At 34.5% G+C, this 14,251-nt stretch overlaps 1 protein-coding gene across 2 annotated transcripts in view; it reads right to left on the bottom strand.

Moving 5' to 3' along the window:
- Positions 1 to 500: 500 nt before the first annotated feature.
- Positions 501 to 14,251, bottom strand: part of LOC6052225 (protein obstructor-E) — a 124,074-nt gene continuing 110,323 nt past the window's right edge. For both annotated transcript variants that reach the window (XM_038262525.1, XM_038262526.1), the window contains exons 3-6: positions 5,148 to 5,372; positions 4,728 to 4,916; positions 4,449 to 4,660; positions 501 to 1,085 (exon numbers count right to left, since the gene is read on the bottom strand). In XM_038262525.1, coding sequence (XP_038118453.1) covers positions 1,005 to 1,085; positions 4,449 to 4,660; positions 4,728 to 4,916; positions 5,148 to 5,372 — 707 coding nt within the window. In that variant the 3' untranslated portion in view covers positions 501 to 1,004. The remainder of the gene's footprint in view (positions 1,086 to 4,448; positions 4,661 to 4,727; positions 4,917 to 5,147; positions 5,373 to 14,251) is intronic.

Genomic DNA, 14,251 nt, shown 5'->3' with positions numbered 1-14,251 from the left:
AAACTGTTTGTGGCTTGTCTAATTTGTTTGTTTGTAATAAATGGCTTTTAGAGTCATAGCGAAGCCTCCGCAAAAATTTTGGCCAAATCGAAAATTACAACTGAAATGACTTTCCAATTTTCCGAAAAAATGCTGAACTGCTAAATTTTATAATTTTCCCAATGTCAATGTTACCCCGTTCAACGGTTCCTGGATACTGATAGTGACACTGAGTAGTAGTGCAGCTTCCTTTATTTTAGTTTGTCCCTTAGCCACCACCTTCACTGTCCATCGCCATCCGCCGGAAAGCCATAAAACTGTCATATTACAGACGATATTAAATCGTTCAAGTTGTCACATTAGAAAAAACTTTTCGCTTCCATCACTGTGCTTCAAAGGGAGATTGTATCTTTATTGGACTTGATGGGGGGATGTTGCTAGATAGAGTCCTTGTGCTTCTTCAAATATTGGGTCATCAATCCTGGCAAGAAAATAAACGAGACGAAATAAAACAACTTCAGTTCACAGTGTTTTTCTTCACTACTTTATTAATCTTACGCTGTTTTACTCTCTTTCTCATTTTCTGGGTTTTAAATAATAAAGCATAATAAAAACGAGTGGAAAATAATATAATAGTATAAACATTATTTTCAATTAAAAATATTATTTATATACAAAACTTATGAAGTTTTTCATTCGCCGTGGTTTTTTCTTTTGCCGACGAAGCTTCTTCGGTAGAAATTTATCGCGCTTTATTTTAACGTTTTGCAACTTGTGGACGGCGGGTGCAAACAAAAAATGAACCATCATCTGCTCGGGGATGGCCACACTGCTGTTGTTGGTTTTGCTTTCATTCGAGGGGGGGGAGCATGGCCAAACTTGCAAGGTTGAGAAATGTTTTGGACATCCGTTACCGCTGTTGCTCCTGCCGGGGTTTTTTTCCCGGAACTGGATCGTAGAACGGATGAAGGGCTCGGGACGCTCACACACACTCACATTTCTCGCCAGCAGTCATTATCACAAACTTAGTTTTGCTTCCGGCCGCCGCTACCTCCTCCGAGCTTTCCCTGGATGGCACCCGGTGGCAGATTCGAAATGGCATTTCCCTGTTTGGGGTTGGTGGTTTGGGTGTGCGTTGACGATGGAAGGACAAAACCGGAAACGAGAATGATTATAATCAACATTAATGGGCGAAAAATAAGTTTCCATTAAGTCACATGTGCGTCGCGTTCTGCCACAACACAGACGTTCAAGGTGCTGTGACTTTGCCCGGAATGATTGTTCCCGGAATTCGATACATAAGATAGATCTTAGCATTTCAGATTTGTATGTCCATAAATATAACTGAGTAAAAACTTTTTTCAGCATCAGTTTTGTTCAATTAAAAAACGTAAAATTTTGTTACATGTTTGGTTAAATTATGTAAATAAGTGCAATAGACATTTTACAGAAAGTTTAGATTCCAAAGTTGGTTGCACTTATTTTGTATTTTTAATAATACATTCAAATCAAAACATCACATATGAGCCAAACTGCAGCTTCATGCCTCAAAAAAATGGCAGAACGATACTCAAAGTCAAGTGTTCTGAATATGAAAATGAATTAATGAACTCTTTCCATTTTTTATATGTTACGTAAAATTTCCAGTAACCATCAAAACGGCATTTAACAGTTTTATACGACCCTTTCAAATGTTAGGCTGGATTTTTCGGTCCTCAAATCTGATCCAACAAATCACCTTTCATTTAGCAAAAATCGACGAAAATTGCATTTTCGAACCACCCAAGGTCACCTTGATTGCCAAATAAAAAAATACGAGTCTAATTATTTTGGCCAGAAACACCCAGTCCAGTTTTGAGCACTTTTGTTTTTTCCAATGCTGATACCGTGGAGCATTGCACAGTGGGCGAAATGGAACCCAAAGTCGGACTTTATTGAACGCGGCTGGTTCCCTGGTATAAAAAATAGTTTTTGGCCGATTTCAAATGTTAGGTCAGATTTTAATAATCTGAAAATAATTTTATCCAAAAGATCAAACAATATTACAAAAGAATGACGATTTGCTCTTGGTAGTTTGATATAGAAATTAAACTAAATAAAAAGATTGAAGAATCAGTTTTGGGCCAATTTTCCAAATGCAGAATAAACTGCCTTTTACATAATTTTTATATTTATCAACATAAATGTGACAAACTATCAAGTGCAATCCGCCATTTTTACGGAAAATTGTCTGATCTTTACGATAAAAATATTTTCTGATGTTTTTAAAATCAGACCTAACATTTGAAAACGGCCAAAAATGCTTTTTTAGCGGAATTGAGGTTAAATGGGCCCTTAATGATTTTTGCGGTTTTTTGTATGAAATTTGTGTCTTAGAAATCAAGCAAATTTCTTTCGAAAATTGTATTGCTTCCTGAAGTGTAATAGTTATTAAATACAAACTAAAAGTTTTTGAAAAGTTTTTCGAAAAGGAAGCAAATTACTTAGCATCTAGGAACAAATCTTGGAAATAAATAAAGTCTTCTTCAAATTTATCATTTCATCAAATCTGAATTGTTGAAACCATCGTTTGATATTCATTTTATTTTGTATTTATCGCTTGTTGAAAAAACAGTCGCATCAACCTTCTTATCCTTATAATTTTAAAAATATAATTTTCTCTTTTGTTTTTTGCCAGATCGTAAGACAAAATACCTATTATTAAATTCAACATAATCATCATTATCAAGCAAAAATAAAATTCATAAAAGTATTTTAAAAAGAAAGTTCAAATCAAATATGTTTGCAAAACTGAATAAAAATTTCGTACCGAAATTCATAAAATTTGGAGTAGTGTTATTCAAAATTACAAACTAAATAAAAAATGTTTTTGCATTGGATTCTTTTTAAAGAAAACAGACATTTTTATGGAGTGTAGAATTCTAGTAGTTTTTATTTATGTTTCACATGCGGCCCTCGACACTGCGAAATAATGCAAAAAAGTTCGGTCAACTAAAGAACGACGTTTAAGGGTAACGACACGGCTTTCTTTTTATCGTATAATATAATAGCTACTTGTCCCGCCCGTGTGGATCAATCGGACCGCGCACTGGACTCACAATCCAGAGGTTGCTGGATTGTGCGGCGGGCGCTCTAAAATTCTTTGTGTAAATAAGGGTATCCGGCAACGTCGCTCTGTGCCGTACTCAAACACTTAGGAGCCCAGGGCAGCGAAGTCCTTGTAGATAAAAGAAAGACACTAGTGGTTGGTACTAGCAATAGTGGCCGACAGCTATAAAGTCAACTTTGTTTTGTTTTTATTTCATAATAGCTACAAAAAGTTCATTACGCAACAAGGCCAAAATTTTAAAGTTCAAACTTATCATTTGATCAAATCTGAATAGTTGAAACCATCGCTTGTTATTCATTTTATTTTGTATTTTAACCCCTTTTTGACTTGAGTCAGATCCGAGGGACATAAACATTAAAAAAAATAGTAGCAGCGACCTTATTATCCTTATAATTTAAAAAAAAGTATTTGTCTACTAGTTATCATAATAAATCTTTTGTTTTTTGGCAACTAGCCTCGTTGGATAGATGTACGACTCTTGCTGAAAAAATCTTCATTTAGCAATTCGCAACACAGACTATTACCGCTACAAAACCGCTGTGAAACTGTCAACTTTTTCTGCCTTTCTGGAGAAACGAAACGGCCTACCTTTAACTACCAAAAATAAAATATTTGGAAATCAATATCTTTTAATAACAGTGCTCAAAAGTCCCACTGAAATGGGTGCTGAAAAGTTGAACTTTTCAACTCTTGTATCGAAAAGTATCATTTTTCAATATTGTTTTGTTTTGAACGGTAAATTCTTAGCACATGAATGTTTGACCTAAAATTTCATTCAAAAAAACGTTTTCCAGAATTGCTAAAATGTTTTAAGCAACTCGTTGCAAAACTTGATTTTTTTCAGCACTCGTCGTATTTATCCAACATGGTTAACTTTGTTGGATGAATGTACGACTCGTGCTGGAAAAATCATGCTTTCGCAACTTGTTGCATAAACTACTATTTCAGAACTATTTTTTTAGATAAAAAAAGGTAGTTTCGGCCCCAAAAGAAGGACAAATAAGGTTAGTATTTTCACAACGGAATTACAAAAAAGTGATATGCTAATCAACTCAAAATTTCATAAAAAATCGTTCTTAATAACTGCTCGTTTTTTTTAATGCTTTCGTTTATTTTTTTAACTGCTCGAATTAAAATAAAACTAGCTAAAGCTGTCTTCAAAAGCGATATTTAGAACAATTTTCTTCTGCAATTTTTAAAGGTCCATGTATTTGATATAATACCAACCATGCCCATATTTCCAACTACACCTTCAACTTTTAATTATTTAATTATTTTTTTTTTTTTTTCATAATATTCCATTCCGGGAAACAAGTCACTCCTTGCACTATTTTTTGTTGAAACCCTTCCCCCCTTTTACCTTGCCCTGCTCCAGGTCTCCGTCGAAGGGCTGCGGGGTGGTCGGGATGTCACAGTCCTCCGTCGGTGGCACGACACAGCGCAGGCTTCGCCGGTCAAACACCAGCATGGCCGGGCATCGCTGGAGCCGCGGGTAGCCACCCTGGCACTGCCAGTACCGGTTGCAGGACTTTCCTAGCGGAACGTTGCCATTAGCGTCGTCGTTGCAGAGGGCTAAAAAAGGGGGAGGATAAACATGAAATCCTAGGAAATTTGTACCCCGGAATAGAGAGCTCCTTACGGTGCTTCTGGCAACCCTCGACATTCTCCGGCCAGTCGCAGCTGTGGGCGTTCTCGTTGTACAGCAGCCCGCCGATGCACAGCTGCTCGGTGGCCGTTCCGTTCCAGCACGTCCAGTACCGGGTGCAGGACGTCTCGTGGCCAAAGATGCCGTACAGCCAGTCGCAGTGCTCCGTCGAGATGGGGCCGTCTGGGGGGAGTGGGTTGGAAAAAATGTTAGTTTACTGTATTTGTTCGGTGAGAATAACCTGGGTATAATCATGAGATTCATAAATCATACGGTCATCGCGGCGGAACTTTACCCATTTGAAAATGGCTTCGTTGCAAGACAGGAGCGATTTATCTGAATATTTTCTTCTGATGGTAAACTAACATTGTGGAGAATTGTTTACAACTAAAGAATATCGCCCTCATGACTCACTTGCCAGCTGCTTGCCGTCGCAGTAGTCTGACCGCCACGGGTAGTCGCAGCCCTCGGTCACGCCGCGGTGCTTGCCGGCAAACACCAACCCGTTCGGGCAGTCGTACAGCTCGGCCTGGTTGTTGACGCACTCCCAGTACCGGTCGCAGTACGTCGCGTCGCCGACCACCTTCGATTTGGTCTTGCACGGGTCATCCTGGTCCTGGCGCTGGCCGCTGGCGAGGCCTGTGGAAATCGAATACAATAATACAGCTGGATTAGATTTTGGTGGTTGGGTCAAATTGGAAATTTAATTATTTTATGTTACGGGTCTAGAGAAATGATTTCTTGAAATCGATTTTTTCCGATTTTTTTTTATTTTTCCTGTTTAAAGAGGTCATTTTGAGCAACTTTTGTTCTACGAAAAACTTTACTTTTGTTGTTTTATATTTTCTTGTTTCATGTAGTATGTTAATTTGCATTTATAATGTTTAGTTTATGTTTGTTTATGATAGTATTTGGCTTATTATACCACCTCCTATAATAACCTTTTGTCTTTTAGTTTTTCGGTGATTTAACAGTCATTTTTTAATTATTCGCATATTTTACATATTTTCTTCTACACAGAAAAAAAAAATGATGGTAATATTCATCAGGAAATGGTGACAGATTTTGTGGCAAAATAAATGATTAATTTTACCTCTGAAAATGATGAATTTTCATCAGTTTTTGATGAATATTCTTCAGGTTCACATTTTTACACATTTTTTAAGTAATATTACACAAAAAAAAAGAGATAATATTCAACCTACCAAATTTTCAACATTAAAAAATTCAACTTTTTTTTGCTGTGTACAGAAAATTATTATTATCATTTAAATTTTAAAAAAATGCATAGAAGCATAGTCTGGGACACATCAAAAATTACTGCAAACGAGTCGAACTTCCACCCCTAAAATTTTCAAAAATTTTAAAAATTCATCTTTCCTATTTTTTAGAAGATCTCAAATTTGCTGATAAATTAATTATTGGCGAATTTGGGTTGAGGAGAGATTATTCATTGACGAAAAATGGGGAATCCATAGCTGAAAGATACTTTAAACCTCTGAATGCTACATAAAGAAAACAATTTGTTAATCGTGATAAATGAATCGATTAAAATGTAATGAAATCGACTGAATGAAATGAAAACAAAAATCTTAAAGGTTTTTTTATGACTAAGAGGCAAATTTGCAACTGCAACGTTTGATAATCCATACTATTTTGGAGGATTTGGTGATTGAGATCATTAAATATTTTTATGTCCTATTCTTACGCAACAATTTTCTTTTTTTCATTTGAGATGGCTCAAATATCTACACCCAGAACTGGGCATCGGTATACGAGAGGATAAAGAGCATGGTTCGGTAGTAAAATGACAACTGTGAACGGACGGAGAGGATAAATCCCGAAATTAATGAGAGTACTTTACTCGTGGTTTCATTTAAAAAAAAAATCAACCTTCAAAAAAAAGTATCGATGTCGAGACTCGAACACGAGACCTTATTTCTGTTTCAATTGTTTTAATTAAACGACGAAATAAAATGTTTTCAAAAGTAGTGTATTGAAATAATCAGTTTAACTCAAATATTCTGCCAACATTGCCTAAGGTGACACGAATGCCACGTTATGGTAAAGTGTCAATAATAAACTATAATAATAATAAGAATTGCCTAAGGAACCATGAAATACAAAATAGACATGACTGTTCTTATATTTTGATGAACCTTACATAAAATTGACGTGAACAAGTGTTCAGAAGACATTATGTAGTTAAGTTTACATTATGTAGCTGTTGACAAAAAGTATGATTTTTACCGAGTATTTCGAAATGTCTCTCTTGAACACTCTGTAGGGGAGCTGGGGGTAAGACGGCCAGGCGGGGTAAGACGGCCACCCCACTGTTTTACTAAGTATACTAATGAATATTACTAAAATGTTCAGCAATACTGTTCCTCATGCTAAATAATGCATATGGACTATGGAGTCACCTTTGCCATAAATATTGCTTGAAATAGTATAAAAATAGCTCAAAATAAACAAATTATTTTTGAACTTGAAACTGGATGTAATTTTCATGAATTACAACTTAGGCATTTTTGTTAAATAACAATATGTTTTTCTGTCTTCAAATATTTTTTCATGTTAAATTGAAGTTTTCCCTAGATTATGTCCCTCGAAAAAGTTCAAAAAATGCGATGAACTGTTTACAAAAAATGTTTAAAAAAATAATTTATTTGGGGGCAAGACGGCCACCTCCTCCGGGGGTAAGACGGCCACCCGTAATTTGTTGATTTTATTTGATATAGGTTATATTTTTGACGGTTTTAGACTATTAGGACATATTGTTAGATAAAGGAAAAGCATTTTCATTAAAACTGTCCATTTTTAATCAAAATGCTGTTAACTACCGTTTTGACAACATTCTTTACTGTGATACAGCAAAACTCATTGAATAGTATGAAATCCTATCAAACTTTTCATAAAAATCGCTAATTTAATATTGTTTACATTATTTTGATTTACTTATTCTAATCAAAATACACAAACTATTTTTTTTGTATCAAATTGTGTTTGTTTTGTAGTAAAAATTCATAGTTTTTTATTAAATGTGGTCGCAATAATATGAAATTCACTGAGCCAAAATATGAAATTTTTTAAACAGCATTTTTCTTCACATTTGAAACCTGATTTTTTTCAACCAAAATAGTTATGATGTTCAGAGAAGTCTGTTGACCTAACCATGTAGGTGTTTGGGTGGATTTAGCAAAGCTATAAAGTTAATTTATAGCATTGGCCGTCTTACCCCACATTGGTGGCCGTCTTATCCCGCGTATTTCATATATATACGATTTCAATTATTTTTTTTAAATTGCTGAAAAGTATTGAAGATTGGTTTTTAGACCAACTAATTTATGTCATTTCTATAATGGACTAGTAGTAGAACAATATGTACGTAATTTGAGATCAAAATAATCTGTTGTGTAAATTTTATTAGACTTCTCCCTTAGGGTGGCCCTCTTACCCCCATCTCCCCTAACTTTTGTTAGAAGCAAATTGGGACCATATTGTCTTCGGAAGAGTTGTTCAAGACATTCAGGGCTATAATTCTACGGTGTTAGTTTCATGAAGTAATTAAACATGAATTTTGTAAATTTAAAAATGTGAAAATGCAAGTATCCCATAGTAATTTCCATACAAATTTCATTCGCTTTGCGCCAATCGTGGGCTTAACCAAATTTTGGGAGGTTGTTTGGGACCCTAAAAGGGACCCAAAAAATGTGTTGCTGAAAAAAAACAATATTCGATTCCACGCTATTGCAGCATGTTATCTTTTCAAATCATACAAGATCTTACTCCTAAAACTAACGGCCTAACAACATCCAAGTCCGGGACCGACGTTTTACTTCCCCATCCGATGGAAGGTTGGAGCAGATGGGAATCAAACCCATGATCTTCCGCTTACTAAGCGGACAGCTTAACCATTTGGCCGAGCCTGCTTTAATTTATCTTACAGAAATTATATTTACATTTTACCTGAAGTTATCTTGTAGAAAGATATCTTACAGAAATCGAGCTAAAGTTATCTTACAAAAAAGTTATCAATTTGAAACCGAGCTGAAGATATCTTGCAGAAAATTATATTACAAAATTTATCTGAAGCTATCTTTAAAGAAGTTATCTTTAAAGAATTTATCTTGCAGAAAAAGACCTAAAATTTTCATGCAAATGTAGGGGAGAGTGGGGAGACTTGATCCCCTTTTTTTTGTATCGCACATAACTCTGTCAATTTTTCACAAAACTATGATCTTTTTGCATGAATTGAAAGCTTAAACATTCAACTATGTTTGGCTGATAAGGGTATTTCATCAGATAAATTCTTCGAATAATGCCATGCTTTTTAAAAAAAATATTTTAAACCGGCATTTTCAAAATGTTGGGGGTAATTTGATCTCCCTTTCAACATTTTGAAGAAATCTTAAGCAAAATGTTTCTTATTCATCCAAACTTTTAATTTTCTATAAGAAACAGCAATTTCACATTAAACCTGTACGTTTGTGTTCAAAATATAACAAGTTTAGCATGTAAAATATTAAGAACTTTAAATTTTCTTTTTTAGACCAAAATTGAGCATGTTTACAAAAGCTGGTAATTTTTGTTTACAACACTTTTGAAAAATGGTTCAAGCTGCAGTTAGTTATGTACAACTATACTAAAGGAAACTATGTACGAAAACCCAGCCAAATTATTTAATCTTGAGGCTGATTCCAGTGACTGTAAAAATGCAGGGATCAAGTCTCCCTTAACGCACTTTTTTAAACAATTGATTGTAAAAATAGTATGACGATAAATTTAACGTCAAATGCATAAGGGTTTTGGAGTTGATATGTTTATCAAACAATTCATGTATAAAAAATATTTTTTTGAATAATTTTTGATTGTTTTCTATACTTATCAAAACAAAGAAAAAAGACTCTTGGAAGTTTTTTGCAGCACTTCTTAGAAAAATGTGTGTAACTCAATCCAAACATTTTTTAATTTTTTTCTTTGTTTTTTACAATGAGTTTTAGTCAATTTTGCACAATTTTCTAGAACAAAGCTAATTGTTTTACCCACATGCTGACGAGATACAGGCTTGGGATCAAGTCTCCCCGGGGATCAAGTCTCCCCACTCTCCCCTAATCTTAGAAAAAATATCTGTAGTTATCTTGCATAAGATTTCGAACCCCGCTTCTAGACGGGCTTCGAAAAAACGGCGAAAATAGAAAGAAGAACTCCTAAAATTTCAGGGTTAGAAGTTCTACCTGTTTTTTTTTTTTTGCTGTGTTTTTTACTACTACATTTTCTATAATTCATGTAAAAAGAAGTATGCTGTAATTTGTGTAGTGTCCAAACTATGCCTTTACGATTTTTTTACAATTTCAATGATACCATTCCATAGCAGAAAATGTGAGAAACAATCAAAAAACTGAAAAAGCGACTGTAAAAACATGAAAAAATATATAGGCTAAATGTAATAACAGGAGGTAGTACAATAGGCCAAATACTACCAAAAACAAACATAAACTAAACAAAATAAATGCAAATTAAAATACTAATAATGATACAAGAGAAGTAAGGTTTATCGTAGAACAAAAGTTGCTAAAAATGACCTCTTGACACGGGAAAAATAAAAATATTCGAAAAAAAAATTGGGCAGTAGAGGGTTAGAATAAAGCTTTAAAAATGGATAAATGTAACAAAAAATAATGCTACTTTGAAGCAGTCGTGTTTCGAATCACATATTCAATCTAAATCAAGTTCACTACCAAAAGGGTAATTGCCAAGCGCCACCGTAATAAATTGCACACTCCCGTGCTCTGCCATGGAAATCCGGCCCCGAAACGTTAAACATAACTTTTAAGGGATTCACCTCAGCTCAGATTGATGAGCTGACGAAGACGTCAACGGAGGTGGAGTGTTTTAACGACCTGCCACCTCACACTCGCGTGGATTCCAAAGAAGTCGACAGTCGCCGAACAATCGCCCACCATTGCTCCTCCTCTCGTCACACAACATACAATCATAATCAAATTCATGCTAATTTCCCCCCGGAGCAAATGCTCACTCGCTCGTGTGTGTGTGTGTGCATTTGTGTGCACAATCATAAAATCACACTGAAGCGGAATGAATTAGAGCGCTGATGAAAATTATACGTGTGACGGCGGAAAAGCGTGGAAAGCGCACTGTTCAGCAAATCTTTGCGATTAGCGGCGCGAGATTGTGCAGTTTAACACAAGTGAGGTGAAAAACTGGTTAGTACTTTCACTTTCACACTGTCTTGGAAGGAGTCACTGGAAGCAGGTTTGAGTGACTAATGTAACGAGTTAGAGTTAATTTGCGAGATAGTTTGTGTCACAAGCTTAATGTATGCGTTTTAATTTTATGATATAATGCACTCTCGGTAATTACACGCTGTTAATGGAATCCGAATGAAGGTTAGTTAATGTATAAATGCAATAACTTCGATAAATGGTTGCATTTCATTGAATGTTGAACAAGATCATTTTTATCACACACCAAAAATGGTTTCTTATCAAAATTTATCGTAATAAATTACAGTTTTCATAGAACATAATCTTTAAGCTGAAGCCGTTGATCATTTTTGTAGAAAATTCATCATCTCTATAAAATATTCTGTATTAAATTAAATTTAACGAATTTCAGCACCAAAAGGAATCAGCATGTGCCGGTTGTTGCCTTCTTGTAGCCTCTGTTGGCTTGGCAGACAAATTGCCTCAGGGTGTACAAATTACCCCACAATCCCATGTGCAAAGATTAGCAAACAAAACAATATCGTAGAAGCTGATACTAATCATGGAATTTCGTCATTTTAATTTGGATCAATTGGATGTACCTTGGCCTTGGAGTAACGAAAACTGATATTTTGAAAATAAAAATGCCCCGATAGAAATTTTTAACAAAGTTTTTGATAGCGGATATTTGGGAGAAATTTGTATGAATACAAGAAAAATCTCATGTTCAAACAGCTTCAACAAGACATCAATTATTGAAAATGATAAATTCCTGCAGCATTAAAAATACAGAACATCAATGATGAGGACCCCCAGCAGACGGTAATAACAAAATTCATGACATTACATAGGGTGGCCACCAGATTTCGATTTTCAATTTCCCGGTTTTTTCCCGGTTTTCTCCCGAGCCCAGAAGGAATTTTCCGAAATGTTTTTAAACCAAACTACAATGTTTTTTTAGGCAAACGTTAGTACCAACATACTTTTTGAACGCATACATTTGGTTCAAAGTTTGAATTCCTCAAGAAAGCTTTCAAATCTTGAGTAAAAAGTAAGTAAGTTGTAAACGAAGCCGTTTTATCTGTTTCCAATCCAAACATCTAATTTCCATCATGATTGGGATTTTTCATCATCATACATGTAGATTGTTTAACCTCAAAATTTAAAAAATCGTTTTATTTTTTAGAATGAGATTAATTATTACTACAATTTATTAATTTTAAAGAAAAGAATTGCAAAAATAAATTGTTATCAACAGTTATGTAAATGCTCGTTAATTCGTTAGTTGCCTCGAAAAATCAGGGGGCACAAAATATTAAAAAAAAAAAAACATCAAAATTTCAATTGAAATTTAAGTGCAACCAGCTGACATCAATATAAAATGCATTCCCTTGCGTTTGGAATCATTTTTAAGCATGTTTGGGTTAATTTAATAATCTTTTATTTTTTTTTTAATTTTACACCTTTAGTTTTTTTTTGTTACCGCCAAATCTTACATTTTTTGAAGACAAATAAACTAGTGTAAAATGTATTTGAACACTTTTTGCATTCAAATGTTGAGACTATGGATTATTCCCCCACTTGACCCCGGCCAGAGCCGAGGGACAAAAATTTTGAAAAATATTAGCATCGGCCTTATTTTCAACATGATCTCAATTTTTGTGTTGATGTAGTAACCACCTAAAAGTGATTGCCTGTATTTTAAGTGACGTTTTTGTAGCAGAATTCTAAATATATTGTTTTTTTTTTTAAATTTCTGAAAATTTTACATAAATTTCAAAAAAAAAATCAATTCAAAATCAAATTATTCGCTCTACAGCATTGCCTTGGCGTTCTCGATTGCGAGATTCCTACTCGAAACTAGGTGTTCGAAGGCTTGATTGTTGAGGCAATTGCAAACCTCTTTTTACACCTTAGCTTCCATCCACCCCGGGATTCGAACTGACGACCTTTGGATTGTTAGTCCAACTGCCTTCCAGCGACTCCACCGAGGCAGGACCCAGGGAGACGACTCCTACACCTGGACTGAGCTAACGACCTAACCTTTTTTAGGTTAGTCCGGGACCAACATTTACTTCCCTTCCGACGGAAGGCGTGATCAGACAAATCTCGTCTCGAAAAATGCCACCGGTACCGTCTGGGATCGAACCCAGGCCGACTGGGTGAGAGGCAATCACGCTTACCCCTACACCATGGTCCCGGCCATGGTGTAGGGGTAAGCGTAATTTCAAACGACATTTAAAAAAACTTTGCAAAAAAAAAATTCATTGCAAGTTGTCCTTAATAATTTGTCTGGCTGAGAATCTCAAATATTATCAAATAAAATAATATTTACAAACAGAAACTCCATGATATTATTATTTTGTGTTGAAATATGTTATAATTCAACGGTTCTCAACCTTTTCTAGGCTAGGTACCCTTTTTCGTGTTACTTAAGCTGCTGGTACCCCCTAGCGTTCATACATGAAATTTTTCGTTTGCATGAGATTTTTTTACATTCCAATTCACGAAGAAAGAAACATGAATTTTGAAGTATTAAAAATGTCGTAAATCTTGTTTCTAGAGTTGTTTAAAAACATGTACTGGATAGGTCCCACAACGTCCATGTACATTTCTTCAAATCAGTTTTTTTTTTTCTTTTTTTTTTTAATAAAGCTTCATAATAAAATGTTGTTTCCTGTTTTTCTTTAAAACTACTAAAAATGTCTTTAAATTTAGAGATTTTTTTTTTTGTAAATTAAATTTTCGTTGTCTTTTTCATTTCTACAAACATCCCCATATTTTTTTAAATTTTATTTTTATGTAAATTTAAATTTTGTAAATAGTATTTTTTTTTGAAGTTGTAGCTATTTTCAATTGAAAAATTATTCTATTAAATGGTTGAGAAAATTCTTTTCTGCTTTCTTTTTTGAACATTTTTTATCCATTCTTAAAAAACTCAAAAACAGTGCACTTTACTTCAAATTCATAAAATTTCTAAACGAATGCAAATTATAGATTTATCATTCAAATATTTTTAAAACATTTTCTGATTGGTCAAAAACAATTCGCCTGTAATTCATTGCACCTTAAGCATGGTTGTTATTGTTTTGATTCAAAGCAATTTGTTTTTTTATTCTCTCAAATATTTTGTTTGGGAAAAATGTTCGCCATTGCGGGGTTTGTCCTCCGGACCCCCTGAGACCGCTCGTGGTACCCACAGGGGTATATGTACCCCAGGTTGAGAATCGCTGGTAGAGGAAACATTTTGCTTTATTAAAAAAAATCGCCTTGTAAAAATATAATAGGATA

Source organism: Culex quinquefasciatus, chromosome 3, assembly GCF_015732765.1.
Source record: "Culex quinquefasciatus strain JHB chromosome 3, VPISU_Cqui_1.0_pri_paternal, whole genome shotgun sequence".
NCBI classification, from domain to species: domain Eukaryota; kingdom Metazoa; phylum Arthropoda; class Insecta; order Diptera; family Culicidae; genus Culex; species Culex quinquefasciatus.
The sequence above is the reverse complement of the archived record's forward strand: the minus strand, read 5'-3'. Positions and strand labels throughout refer to the sequence as shown.